At 42.1% G+C, this 24,356-nt stretch overlaps 1 protein-coding gene across 1 annotated transcript in view; it reads left to right on the top strand.

Moving 5' to 3' along the window:
* The window catches only part of CSMD3 (CUB and Sushi multiple domains 3), a 2,682,374-nt gene that overhangs the window by 1,827,335 nt on the left and 830,683 nt on the right, over positions 1 to 24,356 (top strand). Inside the window, exon 28 of the mRNA XM_069220640.1 lies at positions 6,028 to 6,166. Within this exon, the coding sequence (XP_069076741.1) occupies positions 6,028 to 6,166 (139 nt within the window). The remainder of the gene's footprint in view (positions 1 to 6,027; positions 6,167 to 24,356) is intronic.

Here is a 24,356-nt window from a genome sequence, read left to right as displayed (position 1 = left end):
GGCCTCCGACAAGTGAAAAACATACTTTTACTACCAGTACATGTAAAACTTAAAAGTATAGGTCCAACCTTTTAAATACAATGCACCCTGTCTTATGGGCTAACTAGGGCCTATATTAGTGGTGACCTACATGCAATAAAAGAGGAATTTAAAGCTTGGCAAGGAAATATATTGCAAGGTAAATTAGCAGTTTGAAACTGCATTCAGGCTGCAACAGCAGACCTGGGATACGTTTTAAGGGGCTACTTCAGTGGGTGACACAATCAGAGTTGCAGGCTCACTAGCAGCATTTAAATTACAGTCTGTGGGTATAGGGTACACCACTCTACAAGGGGCTTATACATAAATTAAATATGCCAATTGGATGTTACCTATGGAGGCAAAGAGGCAAAATGGTTTGGGGAGGACAATCATAGGACTGACAGGTGTCAATCTTACGGTAACACGCTAACGTTATGTGCTTTGATACAAGCTCCAAAATGTATTTCCAGCCATGTGCATAGTTCTAGCCATATTTTAATTTGATAATATCTTCCCAAGCCACTGTCAATTCAGTGGTTCACCAACGTAGTGCACATAGTAGAGTAGGTATGGATCAAGAGCTCACACAATTAAATGTGCTTTGAGTCAAAAAGGAAGAGTCACTGCAGTGGACACGTGCCACTGGGGCTACTTGGAAGTTTTGAGAAAAACATGTCAAAATAAAAAAAGTAGTGTAGGCAAACTATGCACTTTTAACCCTTCGCTGCCAGACCCTTTCCCCCTTAGGTGGCAGGTCTTTTTTTTGGCTATTTGGGGCTAGGATCCCATAACTTTTTGTCCACATAAGCTACCCATGACCAATTTGCATCCTTTTTTCCCAACATCCTAGGGATTCTAGCGGTACCCAGAGTTTGTGGATTCCCCTGGAGGAGACTATGAAATTTAGCCAAAATACAGCAAAAATTTTGTTTTGTTTTTTTTTAAATGGGGGAAAAAGTGCTGCAGAAGAAGGTTTGTGTTTTTTTCCCTGAAAATAGCATCAACAAAGGGTTTGTGGTGCTAAAATCACTGTCTTCCCAGCTTTCAGGAACAGGCAAACTTGAATCGGAAAACCACATTTTTCAACACACTTTTGGCATTTTACGGGGACATACCCCATGTTTACTATTTTTTGTGCTTTTAGTCTCCTTCCAGTTAGTAACAGAAATGGGTATGAAACCAGTGCTGTATCCCAGGTACCTAAACATTTCTGATAAGCAGACAAAATTATGAATTCAGCAAGGGTTCATTTGTGTAGATCCTACAAGGTTTTCCTACAGAACATAACAGCTAAAATAAAAAAATATAAAAATGGAGGTAAAAACAGCCATTTCTCTCCACGTTTTACTCTGTAACCTTTTCCTGCCATGTACGATTTTAAAAAGCAATATACCGTTATGTCTACTGGACTCATCTGGTTGCAGGGATATATAGGGCTTGTAGTGCCATCAAGATCCCTAGGTACCCAGAGCCAATAAAGGAGCTGCACCTTTCAATGGGTTTTCATTGTAAATGGGGTATACAGTAATTCATTTGGTGAAATATACATACTGAAAAATAGGTATCAAGAAAACCTTTGTATTTCCAAAATGGGCACAAGATAAGGTGTTGAGAAGCAGTGGCTATTTGCACATCTCTGAATTCTGCGGTCCCCATACTTGCATGTGAATTACAGGGCATTTATCAAGTAGAGGTCTTTTTTGCACACTGTCTGGAAGTAAAAAATGTAGAGAAAGACAAGGGGCAATAACACTTTTTCTTCTGTTCTGTGTTCCCCCAAGGCTCCCAAGAAAAATGGTACCTCACTTTGTGTGAGTAGGCCTAATGCCTGCGATAGGAAACACAACATGGACACATCATATTTTTACATTTAAATCTGACGTGTTTTTTAGAAAGTGCCTAGCTGTGGATTTTGGCCTCTAGCTCAGCCGGCACATAGGGAAACCTACCAAACCTGTGCATTTTTTAAAACTAGACACGTAGGGAAATTCATAATGGGGTGACTTGTGGGCCTCTCACCAGGTTCTGTTTCCCAGAATCCTTTTCAAACCTCAATATTTGGCAAAAAAAACAATTTTTCCTCACATTTTGGTGCCAGAAAGCTCCGGAATCTGAGAGAAGCCACATACTTCCTTCCACCCAGGGTTCCTCCAATTTCCCCAATACAAATAGTACCTCACTTGTGTGGGTAGGCCTAGTACCCGCTGCAGGAAATGCCCCAAGACACAACATGAACACATCACATTTTCCCAAAGAAAACAGAGCTGTTTTTTGCAAAGTGCCTAGCTTTGGATTTTGGCCTCTATCTCAGCCAGTGCCTAGGGAAATCTGTCAAACCTCTGCATTTTGTGAAACTAGACACCTAGAGGAATCCAGGATGGGGTGACTTGTCGGGCTCTCACCAGTTTCTATTACCCAGAATCCTTTGCAAACCTCATAAACTTGCCAAAAAACACTTTTTCTTCACATTTTGGTGACAGGAAGTTCTGGAATCTAAGAAGAGCCAGACATTTCCTTCCACCCAGCATTCCCCTAAGTCTCCCAATACAAATTGTACCTCACTTGTATGGGTAGGCGTAGTGCCCGTGAAAGAAAATGCCCCAAAACGCTATGTGGACACATCAAAATTATCAAATACAAAGCTACCTGTTTTTGCGGGGGCACCTGCGTTTTTGGTCCTGGGCTCAGCAACCATATAGGGAAACCTACCAAACCCAAACATTTCTGAAAACTGGACACCTTAGGGAGTCTAGGGAAGTGTGACTTGCGTGGATCCCTCAGTGTTTTCTTACCCAGAATCCTCAGCAAACCTCAAATGTAGCTAAAGAAATCTAATTTTTCCCACATTTCTGTGTGGGATCACTGCACCGGGACAAATTTCCTACCACTTAATGTTCCCCTCAGTCTCCCAGTAAAATTGGTACCTCACTTGTGTAGGTGGGCCAAGTGCCTGTGGCAGGGAAGAGCCAAAAACATGTCGAAATTGAGGGGCAACAAAAGTGGGTTCAAAAGGGCAGTTTGGAAAAAAATAAATTTTTAGGCTGACACGTGGGGCAGAATTTTTATTGGTATAGGTGCGACATTGCTGGGAATTTTGTGGATTACTGAAGGTTCCACCACAAACATGTTGGAAAAATGTGTGATTTCCAGCAAAGTTGGAGCTTTGCAGGGCATTGTTGGTGAGAAAATGGTGTGGGGTGGATGTGAAGCACACCACCCTGGACCCACCCAGATTTTTAGTTTTCAGATGTGTCTAGGTCTTGTGGATTTTTCTACATGGCAGCGTCCAAAAGTCCAAAAGTGCAGCCCTCACCATTCCAAGTGTGACAATTTTGAGAGTTAGACAGGTTCTCATGGCCCAAATGTAAAACCAAAACCCCAAATAATCAAATGTCCTCTTCCTTGCCGTGGGATAACATGTTTTAGTGTGCAGGGGAGAGCTGAAAGACCAGTTACCCCCTTCAGTTGGGGTGGGGGCATACCAAGCCTATACTGGTTGGTAGCCACCACCCCACTTTTTTTTAATTCCCTGGCATCTAGTAGGCTTTCTGCCCCCCCGGGGAGTGGATCAGTGGTAATTGTCCCATTTACCCACCAGTGGCCAGAACAAGTTTGGCCCCATTTATTCGGGGTGGAGGTATGGCCATACCCCCACCCTCTTTTTTTAAAAGAAAAATCTTCCCTGGTCTCTGGTGTGCTTTCTGCCCCTTTTGGGGTCAGATGGTCGTTCCAAAAGCAGGCCGATCTGCCCCCAAAGGTGGGGCAGATATGGCCAACAGTAATGTGTCCCCAAGGTGCCTAAGTGGTTTCTGCCCCCCCGGGACAGATCGGCCTAATAGAAATGGGCCGATCTGCACCCAAGGGGGGCAAAAATGATCTAAAATAAATGTCCTCCCCCATGGGAGCGACCCTTGCCTAAGGGGTCGCTCCCCATATATAAAAGTAAAACAAACAAAAAAAAATTATCTGTGGTTCCTAGAGGTTTCTGCTCCCCCCCCCCTAATTAAAAAAAGCCAATCTTCCCCCGGGGGTGGCAGAAATGGCCATAAAATAAATTACCCACCTGCGGAGCGGGCCTTGCCCAAGGGGCTGCTCCCCTTATCCACAAATAAAATATAAAAAAAAATCCCTGGCATCGCAATTGGGCAGCATAAATGCTGAGAGAGATATCAAAAGAAAGGAAAGGCCTTTCCTTTCCTTTGATGCCTCACTCGCTCCCTCCACGTGATCGGATGAAAAATGCTAAAGCATTTCTGCTCTGATCCGCGGGTTCGGCCTCTGATGAGGTCAGTGTGCGATCGCACGTTGATGTCATCAGACTCCACAGGGGTCGGGTGTGGGAGGGGAAGCGATTCCCCTTCCATCCCTGCCTATGGGAGGTGGATGCCAGGCCCCCGGGGGAGCACTAATGCTTTCTCTGTGGGCCTGTACTTGGACGAAGTGGTTACATTGCTGGCGCCTGAGTGCCACAGCAGCGGATGTAATCACCTCATCCAAGGCACCCGAGGGGTTAATGGTATTGCACTGTTTAATACTTCAAATTTATGTATGCTACCAAGACCTTTGAAATACTGTTTTTGACCTTAGCAAAGCCTCACAGTCCTCATGGGTCCTGTTCTGGGGACTGCCTGTTTATCACTTTGCGCACTTTCCCATCGGGATTAGGTTAGAGGGATTGGGGCTACAGCCATCAGAGTCTGGTTCTTGATGGCAGAGGGCCATTGCTTGTGTCTGCTACTTTCTCCAGTAGGCACACTAGACTTTCTTGGACAGTGAGAGGAAAGAGAGCGGTATTAGACAGGGAGATGAGAGATGGGGCAAGATTGGGCTGTTGAACATTTTTGTTAAGGCTGCATATGCTTTCCAGTATGACCATGTTTAAATGAGCCAGCCCTAGTTCATTAGGGATGGATAAAGTATGTCACAATCCACAGAAACACTATCCTCACCAAATCAGACATTTTTGCATTTTAAGTTGATTTTTTTGCCAGCTGCTTCTAATACATTTAAAAAACAATGTTGCTATGATCTAGCTTGACAGCGTAGCAGTCCCCAGACAATTATCTGAGAATCACAAGGAGAGGAGCTTTGGCTCCACCCACACATTAGGAGCCAGGAGTACATGTTTCATTGGGCAGACGTGACATGCTTTCACAAAAAAGTACTTTCCTCGACTCAGATGTGTGATAATTTTGTTTATTTATCCAGCTGCATGAGCTTGAACTCTCAGGGGTACACAAATGACATTGTAAAGCTATTAAAGTGTCTTAGATAACTAGATAGTTTGGGTGTTTTATCTGGCGGCTGCACAGATGGGATAAGGGCAGTCATTAATTTCCATCACAATGCAAAACTCAACTGACTTTTTAACCAACACCGATATTATTCTACTGCTATTTGCTTCCACACAAATACATATCTATTCCCATGCTATCTACTTATAATGCTTCACATTACCATACAACATTGCATTAAAGCTAGACCTATCGGCATTGCCAGTGATTGTTCTTCTTCCAGTGGATTTGGAGTATTTGTGATATTTGATGAATATACTAATGATTTATGCTGATGTGTGGTGATCAGCAGCTTGCAGACCTAACCTCTCAAGACACTTTTGTCTGATACATTTTTACATTGGTTGCAGTTGTAGATAGTACTGCGTGCTCTAAAACTTTCACCTCGCAATGAATTTGAATTATACATTTTATATCATTGATCAGTTATTGGAGTATTGACAATGAACATTAATGAGAATTTTTGTTAATCCATGTAGACGAGTTTCTAAGTGTGTTTTCCATTTGTTCTGCTGTGTTGATATCAGCAACATTCAGCACAATTCTTCTGCTAATAGGCAACAAGGTGATATGGTGAATATTAGAGTTAACTAGAATTGTTCATGAACTCAATTTCAGATTTGAGCTAGTAGTTCCATTGTGTTCTTATCAGAATTTTTTGTCTAGACATGCCAGAAAATCTAATGTCAACTTCTCATTGTCTTTCTTGCAGCACCTTGCGGGGGAAACTTGACAGGCTCTTCAGGATTTATTCTTTCTCCAAATTTCCCCCATCCATACCCGCACAGCAGAGACTGTGACTGGACAATCACTGTGAATCCGGACTATGTTATATCACTGGCCTTCATCAGGTGAGTTAATTGTGTTGATGTAGATATAATTGTGCGTATTCCGAGCTGCGAGCAGTACTAGCTTGTTTGAAGTTGCTTGACAGACAAGTTGACGAGAGACGGTATGCTGGTAAGGACAAACTAAAGAAGAGGTCTGTTTCCAGGGCCATATTGAAGGTTTGAGGGTTCTCTTTATGAGTGCACGAGAGAAAAAATGTGTTTCAAAATAGTGTGCCTTGCAGAACAGCTGCTTCCTCTAAAACACTGCTTGCTCAAGCAGGAAGTAAATGGAGAGTCATATATGGTACATTTGTTTTCGATGAAGATGGCTAAAGGTGGGAACCCGATATTAGAATGTTCTTAAAAATAATTGGTCTTAATGATTCATATAGTTAGTGTCCTCAATGTTCAGTCAAAACATGGCAAAAATGTTCTTTTGATTAATGATTTGTAGCTGGAAATACTGGTGTTACATTTGCATAACTACATACTGCAATTAGTGGTATTTTCCTTTCAAAACTTGCAACTGGTGGTACCTGGTGAAATTTGTACATGGTAAAAAGGGCAAATTGTGTGCACTCCTTACAATCCCGATTCAGGTGCAAAGTCGCTTTTGTGCCCAAATTTGCATTACCCCGATATTTTTATGAGGCATCAGGGGTTTAGTGGTCAAAGACTGATTGTGAAGTTTCCACTGAATAAGTCCATTTCTTTCCGCTTTCTTTTTCCTTTCTATCTGCCAAAATGAAAACAAACGTTTAGATACAGATTATCCCCCCTGTATGGACCAATACAAAATTACATTTGTGTTTTTGACACTGCTGTGAACATGGCCTGATGCCTGCGTAAAGTTAAATACATAACATTTAACAAAACGTTTTCAATTTAAAAAGTTAAAAGGAATATATAAATTATGAATGAGAAGTGGCCTACTCCCGAGCACAATTGAACACATTGATTTAGTTTTAACAGATTCCACAAAGGGAAAAGGGACACAGTTTTGACCTTGCTGAGAACGTTTACATACTGAAAGTACTTGGCAGAATAAGGCACACTTCTTTATTTGTTTTCAAGAGAGCAGTGATCGAACTTGCAAGGGCCAGCTATGACAGTTTTCGAAATATATTTTTGTTTAGGCCAAGGCTGGTGTCAGACAGCCACGGTCATTATTTTGCAAAAATATATATATTTTTTTATATAGATGTTAGATTTTTCTTAATGCTGTGTTGTATCAAATATTGGGTATCAGTGTCATATATAGGACATTATTATGAAGAGTAACATATTCAGTCGCCTGTTGAAGAGAATCGATTAAATGGGAAAATGTATTTATTCTTGGAGAATTAAAGGAACTGCCCTTTATTTAACTTGCAAATTAAATCGTGGTGGTACTTTAGCTGTCCACCAACCCAACAGAGGAAAATACAGACAGTTTCATATTAAATGCACTGCCTTTAGTGCCAACACCTAGGTCAAACCAACAGATATGTATAAACCTCGGCCACAACAAGTTACCTACGGGAAAGGCATAGACAAAGTGATCAATAGCAAGAGGTAATTTACAACATTTCTTTTTGTGGCAGATAGAAAAATACAGAAGGTGTAGGTAGATATATATAGCTTACACCTCTTGTCATTCCGTCACCTTTTATGTGCTAAGTGTCTACTTAAGAGTGCCAGGGTAATCCCAATTCCAGAGCAAACAGCTGCTTTCATCTGGAGCATATTCTAAATAGAGTGTAAATGCTGTCTTATTTTCGCTGAACACATTGTGAACCACACAGCCAATGCCCACGGTGTCCTTCAGTATGTGAACAAGTGCTCCATGATCAAGGATGTGATATGATGATAGGTAAACCGGGCTGAACAAGCGCTTGCTCCAGTTCCTAGAGGAAGTTTCAAGATTGCAAACAATAATTACCTGGAGCCAGATGCTTAGAAGCAGAACTCCTTTCTCCAACCTGCCACACCAATATCCTCTCTAACTTTCCCCGAAAAGGAAGAATAGGAATTATATTGTAGATAGCAACAGAATCGACATCTATTGATGTCTGGTTCAGGACTGCCTGAGTATACACCAGTGATTGCCTCTATTGATTCAACAGCCTTATTAAAATTGCAGCAACAACAACAGAAATAAACATTAGTAACCGCGTTGCTTGTTGTTCAGCACTTGCTGGTGGGATCGACCAGGCCTGCACGTGTCTGCTGCCACTGTTTTGTTCGGTGAAGATCTCACTTTTAATGCTCACTTGTAAAGGGTGTAGGTCACAGGTGTTTAAGGTTCTACAACTTACTCTCCTATGCAAAGTGTTGCCGCTCCAGTCCACAACCTCGTATTCCGCAGTGGTAGGGGCATGTGTGTAATAAATGTTTCAACAAAGGGAGCCTCTCTTTTCAATTGTGTTTCAACTCTTGTATGACAAATATTGTTCATGCTCTTTATGTGAAATCGAATAAATAAAGGAAATCTGAAAACGATGAAATTTCATTTTTGAGTGTTCAAATAATAACTGGATTACAAATAAGCATTGGAGATTGATTTAAAGTGATGATCGTAAAAGAGGAGAACAACATGGAATTGTTGAGATGCCCCCGTCATTAAAAATGCATAGATTCAGCGACTGAGGTAGGAATTTGTCCCACGCAGCACACAAATATTGCAGGCCAAATGATAACATTTTAAAGGAATTGAGGGGGAAATCGAGGGGTGGAGTGTGTTGTTTTACAAAGGGGCCTGTGTGTTAATGCACCTTGAGTGTTGTGATTCCTTCTACCTGAGTTTTCCAGTCTGGTTTATCCATGAGCTCCATCAACTAGAGAACTTTGGATTGGCTGGTGAGTGGCCTCCCCTGGTATAATAATGTCTTCTCAGTATGGCAGACTTTTGCCAGTTAAGGAGTGAGTTGATTTGAAAATATTTGACTGGTGTCTCAGGCCGACAATCGTCCCAACCCGTTCTGTTGACGAATTTGGTGACAGCTGGTGTTCTAGGAAGATCCTTGAGATCTAATGATCGCTGCGTTTTTAGGATTGCGTGTTTTAAACTGGCTCGGTGCAGCGGGTTCCTCAGAACCCTCTGTGCCCATATCTGGAAGCATTCCCTCTGGATCCTTTGTGACCTTCATGTATTGGACAGTTGGGATGGGGGCTTGAAACGTTCCTCTGTTGTTAGCTTTTCCTGGTCAGTTGCTGTTGGTACTCCTCGCACCAAGATGCCTGCGGGCTACCGTGCTCTAGAGATGAATGAATAAAACATATAGCACTTCACAAGCATACTTTTTATGCACTGACTATGTAAATAGCTGATGTGGTGATGAACCAATTTGTTTTTCTTTTTTTTTTACTTCAGAAAGGTGATCTGTTGAGTTTGCTCCGGTGTTCAACCGGTGATCAGTTTGTTAAGTGTCTAAGGTGCAAAAAAAAACACACAAAAAAACGTTGGGTCTCAGCAGCAAGTGCCTGCACTAAAGTCTCTCCTGTTAGACCAAGAGGCAGGTTATGACTTTCTCGAGTTTCTCCCGACTCTTCTATCCATTGTCTACTGCAACAAAGGCGAGAAACAGCACAACTGAACAGTCACAGGGGTCTCTGGTAATTTAATGAAGGACAGTTCGTTTTAGCAGAAGCATCGGGGAATTCTTTATGCGTAGACAAAACATCAGTGTTAGAAATCCTGCAGGGTTGAAACAACTTGTGGATATAGAAAAAGTTATCAAAAATTAAATCTCTTAAAAGTAAATTGTATTAAGTAGCAGCAGGGGACTATCTTTTGAAATCAAGTTTGCCATCTGTATGTTTTTGACATTGTCTGGGGAACGCAGATCAGTCTAAAGTGAACAGATTTAGCGTCTTAGAATGATGTGCGCGTGTACACAGCGGGCGCATCTAATTGTCCGCAACGCGAGAGCACTTTACTCATTCACGCGGAAACATCGGTAAAAAAAACATACATATGCGTCATACTTCATAACGTTTAGCAAACCAGGTTTCAAAAATCTGGCCCCAGAGAAAACAAAACAGCCATAGCGTGGAGTGTCTGGACCAACAGTTCTTTGCAACATCGCTCTATTATTTTTAATAAATTATCGCGTTAACCCATAAAAAAAAAAAAAAAAAAAAAAACGATTTGGCATTTATTTTAGCACGGTTCGCATTTAGGGTTCGTTTTTACGCGCGTTTCACTCAGAAAGTACAATTGTACTGTAAATTATTAATTCTTTCTTCAGTATTTACAAGTTAATTATCATACAAAAAGAGTTAGTGCAACTTGGAAGAGCATAGGTTTTGTGAGAATGTTTGTATAATTTATGTAGTAACTATCTGATGAAGAAAACGTTGGTTTCTGACTTATTTAATTTAGAATGCTAGGCCCAGCAGAGTCCCCTACTGTACAAAGATCTCGACACGAAACATTGACTGCATATATTATTTTGACAAATTGCCAAGTTAATCCCCCTTTAACAAACCTATGTCTTGTATTATAGTATACCTGCTGCATGGATATCTTACTGCTAATTGGAAATGTGTATTATATATTTCCCTCCATCTTAATTACCGCTCAACTAACTGCTGATTAACAGCATAAAATGCAAATGAAAAGACTACATTTGCTTATCAGAAATTAATTAGTTGTATAGTGTGCAGTTCTTGCCACTTGCGAGCTGTGTGTTTATAAGTCCCCAGTTAGTCATTGTCAGGTTTGGTTCGCTGGAGTCTGGCGCCGGAACGTAATTTATGTCCGGAGTTTTAAAGTGTAATTCTTAACACAAAATAATCTTTTTATGGCCGTGGCTGGATTTCACACAATTATGTAAAGAAATAGGATGTGCAGACATTGTGACAAGGAAAACTTAATGGATGAGGAACACTTAAAATACAATGTATCCGCAACTCTGTATTTAACCATTTGTGATTTCTGAAGCCTGTCCTACCCTTCCATAAATTCACTCGAGGCGCTTTATTCTACCGGTCTTTTGTAATGTTGAATGCACTTCCTATTAAGAAGGTGCGAGTAAGTGCAAGCCACACAGCCCACCAAGAGACACTGTGCAGCCGGTTTCAGTATCTCTGTAGAGATGAAGTTATCAGTCTATTTTTCAAGAGATGTACCGAGGCCTTTAGAAATAGCACTTTTTTTCTAACGCGGTATTATTACTAGTAAGTAATGAAGAGAATTAATATGAGCGTCTGGTCCTGTTCTAGTAGGTGCAATAATGTGCTGGGTGGTCCTTTCTACCCCAGACTGACCTGTGTCGTTTCCAAACAGCATAGAAGATAGTATTTTATAAGTGCAACTAACTCATTCCTGGGCAAGTTAGATTAACTCACACCCACTTACATGCCAAAGAACCCAGGATTGTCAACAGTGCGATGGTATGATTGCTTTTATGTGTCGCACCCTCAGCACAAAATTCTTTCAAATTAAAAAAAACGCTTTTCAACAATGCTAACTCCTTGCCTGGTCTTGACTTTAAGGGTCGTGCGGTTTTTTCCCCCGAGGCCTTGAACATTTGGCTGTCGCGCTGTCAGTCTTTAGTGTTTCACGCATTAAAAACTAAGAATTTCGTGCCGACAGTGACATAGGACTGTTTTTGAAAGTGGAAGGCCTCTGTCTCAGCGCACGTCTTGCTTGAGACTCTGTCAGAGAGCTGCTCACTGCACATCGCTTTGCGTAGGCCCACCCGGATGATGGAATTGCCATGGCAACTGTGCTGTGCTTGATTTACAGTACAGGTGGAGCCAAACGAGACATAGTGGAAGATGCATAGAAGTTGATTAAGGTACCAGTCGGAATAGGAAATAAATATGCTCCAGAGCATAACCACAACCTGGCAAAAATTGTCATGTACTAACTTTTCAATCACGGACTGTTGTTTTTCATGAAGGCCACCGACAACTCTCTATCCCTGATCTAATGCATGGAATTGTAAATAATCATTATTCGATAAACTGCACAATACACAGTTCGTACCGATGAGTGCTGTTTTTCACTGCTTACTGCCTAGTTGTGGCACATAACATCTCTACATATTCATTAAGAATGTCTAAGTCACAAAGGTACAAGTATTAACAAAATAACTTCACTGCTAATATTTTTTAAATAGACCCATGTTGGTGCGCATGGATGTGTGCTTTGCCCTCAGCACCAACTCTCAGTTGTATGCTAATATTCGATGAAAGCTCTAATATTTAGAAAAGGATAGGCATCTGAGATTCGATAACTTATGATTGCAATTCTTTAATATTATATTATTTTCTAGTTTGGCTATTTTTTAAAAGAGAGGTCATGTTCTAAGGTGCAGTCAAATGCTCTCTCTTGGGGCGGGGAGATTACATTTTATATATATATATATATATAGGTTACAGGGATGTTATAGTTAGGGTCTGAATTTACTCATAAAAAAACATAGAAATTCTGCCGTTATAGTTACATTTCTTTCAAGGAACTATACTGTATAACTCGTGCTCCTGCCATGCACAGTTGTCTCATCAGTAATTTTATTGCAAATGTTGCAGTGGCAATATGAAAGATGGCAAAGAATATGTCATCAATGATATAATATGTGGAGTAATTAGCTGTGCATGGTGAAGGCGTGAGTTATATTTACCTTAAGGCATGAGGTATAGTTACTTGAAAGAAATCTTAACTATAAAGGCTGCATTTCTATGGTTTTGTGAGTGAATTCAGAACCTAAATATAACGTCCCTGCAACCTTTGTTTCTTTCAGTGAATTTCTATGATTTTTTTTAACGTATAGTAATCCCTAATACTATACATTAACCCGAAGGCCGTGCGCAGTGGCGATTGCATAAGCACCAAACCTTGCACCGTGCATGACCTCCACCTGTGCACAGTAGGGGTTGCCCACAAGGGCAATCCCGAAGCCAGTACCTGCGGCCAACCTCCCCCCAGCAATCCAACCCCCTGCTGTGCACACCCCTTTTGCCGTGCATGGCGAAAGTTAGCCTTAAGGCTTCCCTCCCGGTGCCATTGCATCAGCAGGCAGGGAGCTGCTTTAACAGCAGCTCCCTGCTTGCTGAAGCAATTAATCTCTGTCCCCTTCACACATGCAGGATACAGAGATGAAAGCTCTGCTGTTTGACAGTGGGACCTGCTTTAGAGGTTCCGCTGTCAAACAGTGGAGTGTTTGCTATGGCTTGGCTGCAGCTGCAGCCAAGTCATAGCAAACAGCTGTATCCTAGGAATGGGCACCCAAGGACATAGCAGGAGGCGGCCCTGGGAGGTGGCGGTCCCCAGGGCTGTCAGTGGCTCCAAGAACAGGGCCGCGTGGCCCCCCTCCAACAAGTGTATAGCCCTGGGGAGGTGGTGGTCCCCACGTCTAGTGAGGGTCGAAAACAGACCCCCTTCACTATTTTTACACTTTGCCCTGGGGTGTTGGTTCATGGGATCAGGGGGGCCATGGGCCTACCCGCATATATTTCAATTGAAGCCCTGAGAGGGGGTGGTCCTCACGATGTAGGGGGTTGCGAGCCCCTGCACATTTTTAAATTGAAACGCCTGGGAAGTTGTGGTCTCCGTGGTGCCACATATTTTTAAATGGATGTTCTGGAGAGGTGGTGGTCCTTGGGTGTGGTACCTCTCCTGTAGACAATGACACAAAGGGAGCTGGGGTGTAGTCTGAATATCCTGATAAACCATCTGGGCTGGAGGGGAAGGAAAGAGTGGTCAATCACACCTGAAAGGGCTATGACTGCCCTCACACAATGTAATATCCAACCCCCTGGTGTGTGTCTGGGGTCTGGCCTAGGCAAGGCCAGATCTTGTGAACCACAGAGATTTCCCTTTGAAGTAGGCCTACCTCAGAAGCAGAAAGGGGTATAAGTAGTGGATCCAAAACCCCTGAAAATCAGATTACTTCTGGAACCAAGAGGAACCTCTGACAAGGAGAAGAGATGGAGAGCTGGAGAAGGAGTACTGCCCCTGTGCCTTTGACTGTGCTTTGCTGAGTTGGCCTGCAGTAGCTGCTTTTACCCAAAATAGGACAAAGACTAACTTTTGTGTGACTTCCCACTGGTGAAGAATCTCAAAAAGCTTGAACTGAGCTTTCCTCCTGTTGTAAAAGTTTCAGGGACATCAAAGACATATCTCTGAAAGCACCTGGACCCTCTGCTGAAAAACCTGCACTGCCAAGTGGTACCCTAACCTGTCTCTGGGCCATTTAAAGGTACAGCAGGTGGAAAAGGACATACATTCATGCACGGACCGCCAGGCAGAGAAACTTTCAATGCACCATCCACAGCGCGGCAGATAAATGACGTGCCACTTGCCTTGTGGGTAAAATCAATGCTCTGCTTGCATCAGGGCTGGGAGATATAGGCATTGCAGCTGGAGAAACAACGCACAACACACACTGGCGTCTGCTGATAATGACACAAGCCCCATGCAGAGTGGTTTCCTGATACCGTGCAACAGGATTTCAACACAACATCGCTGGGCGTGAAAAACCAATGCACAGCCTGCCTGGATCCGAGGTGCCCATCTGGGAATCAATGCATCGTACTCTTGTAGGAGAGAGGAAACAAGCCTGTGTGGCTTTATTTTTTTGTTAACCAGGTACTTTGTTTAACAACAGCATTCTCACTGTTTTCTAAGGATTAAGACTCTTATTCTTTTTTAAATTCATGTATTGACTTGTGTATGTTAGAGTTCTGTTGTTCTGGTCTTGTCTGATTTAGATAAATATTACATATTTTCTAAACTGGTGGGGTGTCCATTTTGTAGTGTTTTCACTGTTTTACTGTGGGTACACAGTACAAATACTTTACACACTGCTTCTAAAGTTAAGCCTGCCTGCTCGTGCCAAGCTACAAAGGGGATAAGCAGGGGTTATCTGAGGGTGATTCTCCTTTACCCTGACTAGAGTGAGGGGCTTTGCTTGGACATGGGTTCACCTGACTGCCAACCAAAGACCACATTATTAATATTCACTGAAAAAATTAACAAATGTTATAGTTAGGTGAGAATTTCAGTGACAACGTAACATGGTAAGCAAACAGAACTACTGAAATTCACCTGTCATATTTAGTTCTGGTAACTACAACTCATGCCCTAAGGTAGCGTAGCTCGCACCCCCACCATGCACCAATAATTTCATTGCAGATGTTGCAGTGATATCAATGATGTCATGATTGATGTAATATGTGGGGTAATTAGCAGTGCATGGTGATGGAGCAAGTCATAGTTACTTAAAATTTCAGTGTGTTTTGCATTTTAAATTTTATGTTGTCACTGAAATTCTCACCTAACGAGAACTTTACATTAACCCAGAGGTCTTCAAACTTTGGGGTGGGCCACCATAGGTGGGGGGCTTTAATTGATCTTGGGGGCCAAGAGAAGCATTGTGCTGATAACAGTGCATTGTTTTAAGTGAAAAAATGAGTGGTAATAAGTCCAGTCATCCATCCCCGCACAGGCAACCATCCCTATGCAGTGCAAGGCCTTCAGCCATGTCCAGCCAAGATCCGTGTCCAGCACCCTACAGGCAGCCATCCCCATGCTGCGCTAGGCCTTCAGCCATGTGCCGCAGGAGTTTGGCTGCCTGCATCCAAACCTCTCCAGGGAACCAACCCCACGCTGCGCACAGCCTTTGGCCATAAGCAGCAGTGGGTTGGCCATCTGAATTCAACACTCTGCAGGCAGCCAACCCAAATGATGGGTTACCTGGGGCCATTAAAAGCTCATAGAGGGGGACCTGTGGCTCCCCACCTTATTTTAGCACATTTTGGCTCTTGGTATGGGGTCCCTTGGGCCTCTTAAAGGCATGGGGAGAGGGGCCAAGTGCCCACCCAGCCCTTTACAATGATGATGATGCGCCTCCTCTAAAAACACCTGTGCTCTGCCTCCGTCCCTGGCCCACCACATGTGATATATTTTTTCGTCATGCTGGAGTCTGTGGTTTTTAAAGATTTCACCTCAGATTTGTGGATCCTCCATAAATTCACAGCAAAAAAATTTTTTGACCACACCACCAGGCCTAGGAGTTCAGTGTAAATGTATTTTTCTACATTTCTTTCTTAGGACTAAGGACTGAGTCCCACGTCCCAAGATGGCTGCCACCACTTCCTGGTTGATGGGGTGGCAGCTATTCAGCTCTCAGAAGGAGATCGTTCGGGTTCTCAGAGCATCTGCAGCATGAAATATGCAAAGTTTTGGAGCATTAATAGCTCAAAAACTACTGAACAGATTTACAGCAAATCACAAAAAGCACTCAATCTGTCTCGAGATGTAGCTTCCTGTCAAATTTGGTGTAAATCCATTCAGTGGTTTGGGGCTGTAGATGTGTCTAAACTTCCTCTGGAAAAATAAGTGGGAAAACACATTTTGGGTCAATCTTTTTTCCTCGGCCCTGCTTGACAGATCAACCCAAAACTTTCCATGAGCAAACTAGTCAAAAAGTGGCAATTTTTTGGAACGTTTTGTGTGGATTTTTCATATATAGAGAAAGAGAGACATATAGCTATGTGGATACGTAGAAGATAATATGCTATTTATTACCACTGTTTAGTGTGGGGGGTATGACTCACAAGAGGCAAAGCCTCAAGTCAGTCCCAATGCCACTCCTCCCCATGAACAATGGTAATAAAAAGTACAGTAGAAATGAGCGATCCCCCTGCTGATAAGTAAAAAAAATGGAGGTTTTGGCCTTGAATCTACACTGCATACAACTGCTGTGAGGAAACCTATGTGTGTCCCTGATGCCCTTTGTCCCTGCTTTGAAGAGCACAAGTTTGGGGAGCACTGTGCACCACCTCTGTGCATGCAGTCAGTGTGTCTTTTGAGAGCCTCTTTGCCTGTGATATGGTGCAAGTGCAAAGGGCTCCCTCATTTCCTTGTAGCCATGCCCCAATGAAAAGAAGGGTAAGCCCCGTCAGAATGTACAAGCATTCATGTGGCACCATCGTGATCGGTATTCCAGAAGGGGACATAAAAGCGTCAAAGGTCCATCCCTTAATACCAAATTGTACAAGTGGTGCAAAAAGCAGACATATACACTGTTGCACTCGTGGGCACTTTCAATAATACAACCTATGATATTATGGCCTCTGGAAAATGATTCGATAATTTACTAGATACACTGAAACCTATTGGATTTAGCTACACACAAATGCAACAATCTGTGCAAAGTCACGTCTTAGAGCTATAAACTGCAGAAAACGTTATCCCCGATGTTGAAGCAACTAGGAATGAGGTTCTCTTGCTGATTTTATTTTCGAAAATGAGTTCTTACACTTAAGAACAACAGTTCCAGAACAGTTAATCTGCCATTGGACTGCTGAAGGCCTGAGTGGAAGGAGCGGAGTCTTATGTGTGGGGAGAGAGTTGACTGACAGCTAAAGAAAGGCAACAAAACTCATTGATTTCATGCTGTACATTCTGTCACAGGTACTTGCTTTAAGAAAGAACTGCAAATCTATTGAATACGTTGATTAGCATCTTCCTCCTTTTGGTGAGTTTTTCATCTTTGGGACATATTTTGGTATTTATTTAGTAAAATACCAGACGCAGCAAAATGGCTGTTTTAAGGTGCTCGTTTTGGCAGCTGGTATCTTTAGAAGAGCTTTGTAAAGTTTTGATGCCATGGATTCAACATTTTCACAATTTAATTGATTTCACAAAGGTCATTTGGGGGTTGGTCCCATGTCTGACTCCTTCCATCATCTTCCAAGATCCCATATGTCAGTGAATTATACCATTTAGAAGGGGCTCTGGGAAAGGCCATTAAATTCAATGTTGGGTGTTATTCTGAAGGATGGAATGTTGAGCAGATTCTTCTGATATTTCAGACATATGGGCTGTAGATTGAATACGGAACATAAAAACACATTCCTTAATTTGAGTTATCTTGGTCACTTTTTGTATTCCTTTTTAGCGAGATTACCAGCCAAATGTGGCTGACTAAGTAAGCCTGTGTTACACATCCCTCACTTGATTGGCGAGATCAGGATGTGGCCATAATATTAAATGGGCATACAAGAGTGAGGGCAGATGGTTCAAAAGCTTCTGACTGGTAGAGAAAAACAATGGGGATTTCCGATGAGGGCATTGGAGCTACCAGTCCAGTTCCTGAAGCAATGGTGTCCACATAAAACACATTGTTAATTGTCCCTTATGTGCACCTTTATTGGCCTCCCTATTAGAGAGGCTTTGGACTGAGTGTGCTAGAAATCATTACTGATATCTTAATCAATGATGATGGGATGAACATTTTGCCTCATTTTGACATTAGTTTCTTTTGGCTGTTTTTCTAGTGAAGAGCTGAAGCGAATGTCAGGCTATTGTGAATGGATCTTGCATTGTTGCTGCTCACACAGGTGTGTGAATGAAACTTGCACTAGTGTTGCCTGCCCTATCCCTGTTTAGTGTGTGTGGAAAGCTTGAAATATTGATGGCCAAATTATATCTGCTGCCATGTGGAGGAGAGTAAAAATTAGAAAGGGAAATAATATACATTGAAAGAAAACTGCTGAAAAATACACAATATTTCATGTTGTGACCTATGAGTAACCTAGAAGCCAATTGCCGTATGTTTGGTGAATTAGTTTAGTGGTTGTTGGGCTTGGCCCTATCTGCACGGTCATCTCCAACATTTTTGCCTTCACCCTCCTGTTTTCTGAACCCATGTTTGTTGGTATTTAAAACACTGCACACTTTACCACTGCTAACCAGTGCCGAAGTGCTTGTGCACTCTCCTTTAAACATGGTAATATTGGCTTACAACCAATTGACACACTTAATTTACATGTAAGTCTCTAGTAAAGTGGTGCTACATAAAACTAGGGCCTGTAAATTAAATGCTACTAGTGGGCCTGCAGCACTACTTTTGCCACTCACTTAAGTAGCCTTGATAACATGTCTCAAGCCTGCCACTGTAGACTGTGTGTGAAGTTTTAAAATGTCAATTATTCCTGGCAAAATAAACCTCTTTCAAAGCCCAAAACTCCCTTTTTAGTACATATGTCACCCATAGGGTGTGCCATACACAGCCCAGAGGGCAATGTGCAGTGTATTTCAAAGGTCGGCATGTACTTTTAAATTTTGCATGTCCTGTTAATAAAAAATGCCTACATTTGTTTCTCACTACTGCGATGCCCACCTCTCCCATAGGATAACATTGGGTTAACCTATTACATTTAATAAGTGATAACTTTCAATTGGGAGCAGATGGAAATGTCATATTGGTGACAAATTGTAATTAAAATCCTTTTTGTAATGGTAAAGTCAGATTTAATGTTGGAATTTTAAAAATGCCACTTTTAGAAATTTGACATTTTCCTGGCCTAACTATTTGGTGCCTGCAGCCTGATCCTGGGCCACATGACTAGTTATAGCTGGCATTTAATCTTTGGTATTGCTCCTAGACAATGAGGCAAAGGGATGATAGGTGTGGCCAGGATGGACCATCTTTGATTTGATTGGGGGAGAGCTACACCTACCAACTTGCATATCACAAAGGTTCTGCCTGAGCACAATCAGAAAGGGTTTGACACTAGTCTATTGTGACACCCGACAATCTGGGCACAGGGCAGGGAGGCAGATTAGTCCAGGCACCTCTGGTGGTGGAAACCTCCAGAACCTTCTCCTATTTCGGATTGGTTGCCAGATACAATCATTGAACCTTCAGACCCAACTCTAAAGTACATCTCTGGACCTGTTGAAGACTCAGAAGGACTGCTGTGTTGCTCTGCCAGAAAGCCTCCTACTCTATTGCCCTGCTGCCTTAATAAGGGACTGGACCTGCCTGGCTCCGAGTGCTAGTTGGCTGGCTTCCTGATCAAAAGCCTTGGGGAAGAACAGGCTTCAACCACCATGAGCACAGCACCTGGTCTGCTGTGAGTCTTGCCCCCAAGAGGTGCCACCCCCAATCTGGACCCTTGGAAGTGGATCTGAAGGTGCTCTGCCAGCCCAGATGTGGTACTGTGGGCAGAACCGACACAGTGTAACACATCACCTCACAGCTCCTCTTTGGAACCGCTGTTAGGTCATGTATCCCCGATTCAGGACTTTGCTTTGCAGCCCACAGTTTCCTCGGAACAGCCAATGCATGACACAGCCTTGATGCAGGACTTTGCATTGCAGGCTTTTTGTCTGCAGTATTCTTGATGACAACACAGGACTCCACATCGGAAGCCCCACAACTTTGAAACGGTGATATGAGAAGCTTCATTGACACATTACTTTGGATCGCAAGCCCCTCGTCAACAGCATTCTCGATGATGATGCAGGACCTGCTCATCACAGCCTCGCAGCACCTAGGAACTGTTGCTATGTGACGCATCTTCAATGGGGAACTTGTGTTTAAGGTACGCTTGTTTAGCAGGTCTACTTTGGTCGCTGTATTCCAGCCTGTTCTCAATCACGTACGACCTGAACTTGTGACTTTATCAAGGTCTGGCGTGACTAGATGAACACAGTTGCCAATCTGAGCTTCTAGCTGCTATTTTCACTTAAATCTTTAGAATTGCATATCTCCCGTTCCACTGATTGGATTTTTGTTTTTTTACTGTCAAATATTGCATTACCATAGACTCTTTGGGCCAGATGTACGAACCAGTTTGCACGTCGCAAACAACAAATTTCTCTGTTTGCGCCGTGCAAAATGCACTTTGCAATGCACAAACACCGTTTTGCGATTCGGTGACCTTGTTACCGAATCGCAAAACGGGTTTGGAGTCACAATTAGAAAGGGGTGTTCCCTTCCTAATTGCGAGTCACAGTGCAATGCAGGATTGGTTTGTGACCACGAACGCGGTCGCAAACCAATCGCATTTTGCACCCTTTTGTAATGGGTGGTAACCCATTCGCAAAAGGGAAGGGGTCCCAATGGGGGGGCCTTTGCGACCCCCTTGCGATTCGCAGACGGTGTCAGGGACACCATCCAACATTTCGAATTGCGACTTGCAAATTGCGAGTCGCTCTGACTCGCAATTTGCGAGTCGCAATTCGGATTCTACCTACATCTGGCCCTATGTTTCCTAATTAATGTTGCATTTTTCATGTGTTGTGCTTCACCTTGTTAAATGCTTGTCTTGCTGCACAAATACTTTACATATTGCTTCTAAGTTAAGTCTGAGTGCTTTGTGCCGAGCATCCAGAGGGTTAGCACAGGTTAATTTGGGACTTGCTTGTGAACTCCCCCGGACAAGCAGTGTGGTTGTTGCTTGATCAGGATTTCACCCCTATCAACCAGTAAGCCAATTCCCTACAGTGACTGAAATGATTAACTGCACAGACATGCAATCTGGTTTTCATAAATTGTAAGCACAGTTACAATACAGACAGTCAAGTTAATTCACCTGCTACCAGGATTCTATGAGAAAACCCAGGGAATAAGTACGCCTCCTACAGAAATTTGTGTGTAACATAATGACAAATCATTGTGAAATTGATCAATGGATTAATATGTCTGCTATTGAGATCTTTGTGTAATCTATATATCATAGCTTCCAATCCCAGAAAAACATTGAGGGGGTTATTACAACTTTAGAGGAGGTGTTAATCCGTCCCAAAAGTGACGGTAAAGTGACGGATATACCACCAGCCGTATTACGAGTTCCATAGGTTATAATGGACTCGTTATACGGCTGGTGGTATATCCGTCACTTTACCGTCACTTTTGGGACGGATTAACACCTCCTCCAAAGTTGTAATAACCCCCTGAGTTCCTAACAATGGACATATTCTAAAACATCATATATTGAGGCTTGTATTTAAAAACGCAACTTAAATGTGGATTCAATATTTTGTGCAGGTGACTTTATTCTTCTGCATTGTAAAGAGTACCATGTTTTGCCTAACATCTATTTTGCTAGATCCTTTACATAATAGCTCCAAAGGACATTTTGTGGCTTGCATTTAAGGATGTATACCAATATCAGTTGAAACTTGGGATTGTGCTATTTGCTCAGCAGATACGAGATTTGAAGTTGTCATATTACTTACCTAAAAGTTGAGCCAGTGTGAACAGATAACATAAACTTTTCCTTTTTGAAAACCGTTCCGTGGCTTAGTGACAGATGATGTCATTCACAACTAAACATCTTTAAAGTGAGGTAGCCAGCTGGAAAACCTCAAAGGCTTCTCATCCCAATTGGCCACCTGACAGTTCAGTCTACATGAAGAAAAGAACCTCCTGTGCCCATGACTCTTGTTCGTTATGAGCGGAAATGACCGTCTCAGAGCAGCCTGGCCAGCAATGGGTGGGCAGTCGATGCATCAAGGATTCGAGGGACTTATTATTTGATCCTCATGAAGCAGAAACAGGATGCCATAGGACAGGGTTTGGCTAAGTAGGTTAAATAAGCTGTGTGAAGACCTTTTAATCCATTAACCTATTGCATTTTGTTCAGTAATACTTAAGTTTAGCTATGCTTTCAACACTGGAAATAAGTTATTACATAAATTTCATTAAAGTTGATACTTAAAATGTTTTTTTATCCCTGGGAGACTACAGCAAGATACCAAGCTTACCAAAAAAGAGGCAACCTTGAAGTCTACATTATTTTGGTTGGTCCTGCTTGGGGGTTTTAACCATGCAGTTCTAGGCTCCCAGCGGACAGCACAAAATAGGTATACACTAGATTGAAGACCTTCTGAGGCAAAGTTTCAGCTTCACCTTTCTAAGTATTCTCGACTTCTAGAAAAGTTTTAGACAAAGATGTCAAAACCTTTGGCCAGGAACTGCAAATCCTACTCTGACCTGCAGCAAAGTCCATATCATCTTATAAAGCTTGACCGCTGTGAGCCAACAAACCTGCATCTGACCTCACTCGATTTCCAGATTACTGCTGAACATGCCTGGATCCCAGTTGTGTGCACCCTGTTGATTTACGTAGGATTATGAATTCCCGTTCCTTCGTTTCTCTGGCACTTTTTTATGTTGTTAATAGATGTCCATGCCTAAATCAGATTTCCTACATTTTAGTGTTATGTAGATCATTAATGTTTTCATTTGAATTAAACCAGTGTTTGTTTTTGTTTTTAAATTGGTTTATTTCTTATCTATGATGATGTTTTTGTCTACCCATGTTCCATTCTGTGCTGCGCTACCAACAGTAAACCAGGAATTCACCAAAGAAGACAATTTGTGTAATAGTAATTAGATTGGTTTGAATTTGGTGCAGTTCACCAACAGCACACTGTAGTCCCTCTCCACCATAGTTTAAAATTATGTTGTTGGATTTAAAGGGCCTCTGCACCAGTGAATCATGCTGTGCCTGTGCCCATCTGTGCAACAGGTAACTGATATTATTAGCATTGCAGCAGGTAACTGGTGAAACAACCAATACATCTCACTTCATATAAAAGGAAATAGAGGCTACTATAAATCAAGAGACTGTGTAAATGGCATTCATTGCAGTTTCCATAAACTGCTTATCATAAAATAGAAAGTCCTTTCTCTTCCCCCTGTTTTCAAGAAGCACATTCCATTGCTGGCATACACACTAGAGCATCACCAAGAAATGTCCAGATGTACAGTGACGCTGTTCATTTGACAGAACAACAACTCGGGGAGAAGAAGAAAGTTATAAAGTTTTACAAAAAAAAGTGCTCATTTTGTTTGGAATAGTTGAGGAAAAACTCTCCTGATTATCATAATCACTAAGAGAATGCATTTATGCTCATGACTATAATATTTGCTTCTTAATTACTACACTTTCAGTACCAATCTGACACTATCATTCTATATAGGTTGTCAACACAGCTATTGCAATAGTCCACAATCAAATTATGCAGTTAACCAGGTATGATTATTGTTGGACTTGGCCCTCTATGTAGCGTCACCCCCAAACTCTTTGTCTTCAACCCTTCCGTTTTCTGAACTGATTTTTTGGCATACTCCAAATTAACACATTTAATTTACTTGTAAGTTCCTAGTAAAGTGGTATACCATATACCCATGGCTGACAAACTAAATGCTAATAGTAGGCCTTTGACACTTATTGTGCAGCCACTTATATAGCCATTTTCTTTTAAATATGTCTCAGGCCTGCCACTGCAGCCAATTCGTTTTGGCCAAATAACCATTTTAGCAGGCTTAAGCTCCCTTTTTAATACATAAAACCCCCCACCCACGATAGACTCTACACAGCCCTTAGAGAATTGTGCATTGTAATTAAAAAGTTGGACATTTTAAGTTTTGCATGTGCTGGTAGTGAAAACCTCCTAAATTTATTTTTCACTATTGCA

The sequence above is a fragment of the Pleurodeles waltl genome, chromosome 2_2 (genome assembly GCF_031143425.1).
Source record: "Pleurodeles waltl isolate 20211129_DDA chromosome 2_2, aPleWal1.hap1.20221129, whole genome shotgun sequence".
In the NCBI taxonomy this organism is placed as follows: domain Eukaryota; kingdom Metazoa; phylum Chordata; class Amphibia; order Caudata; family Salamandridae; genus Pleurodeles; species Pleurodeles waltl.
The sequence above is the reverse complement of the archived record's forward strand: the minus strand, read 5'-3'. Positions and strand labels throughout refer to the sequence as shown.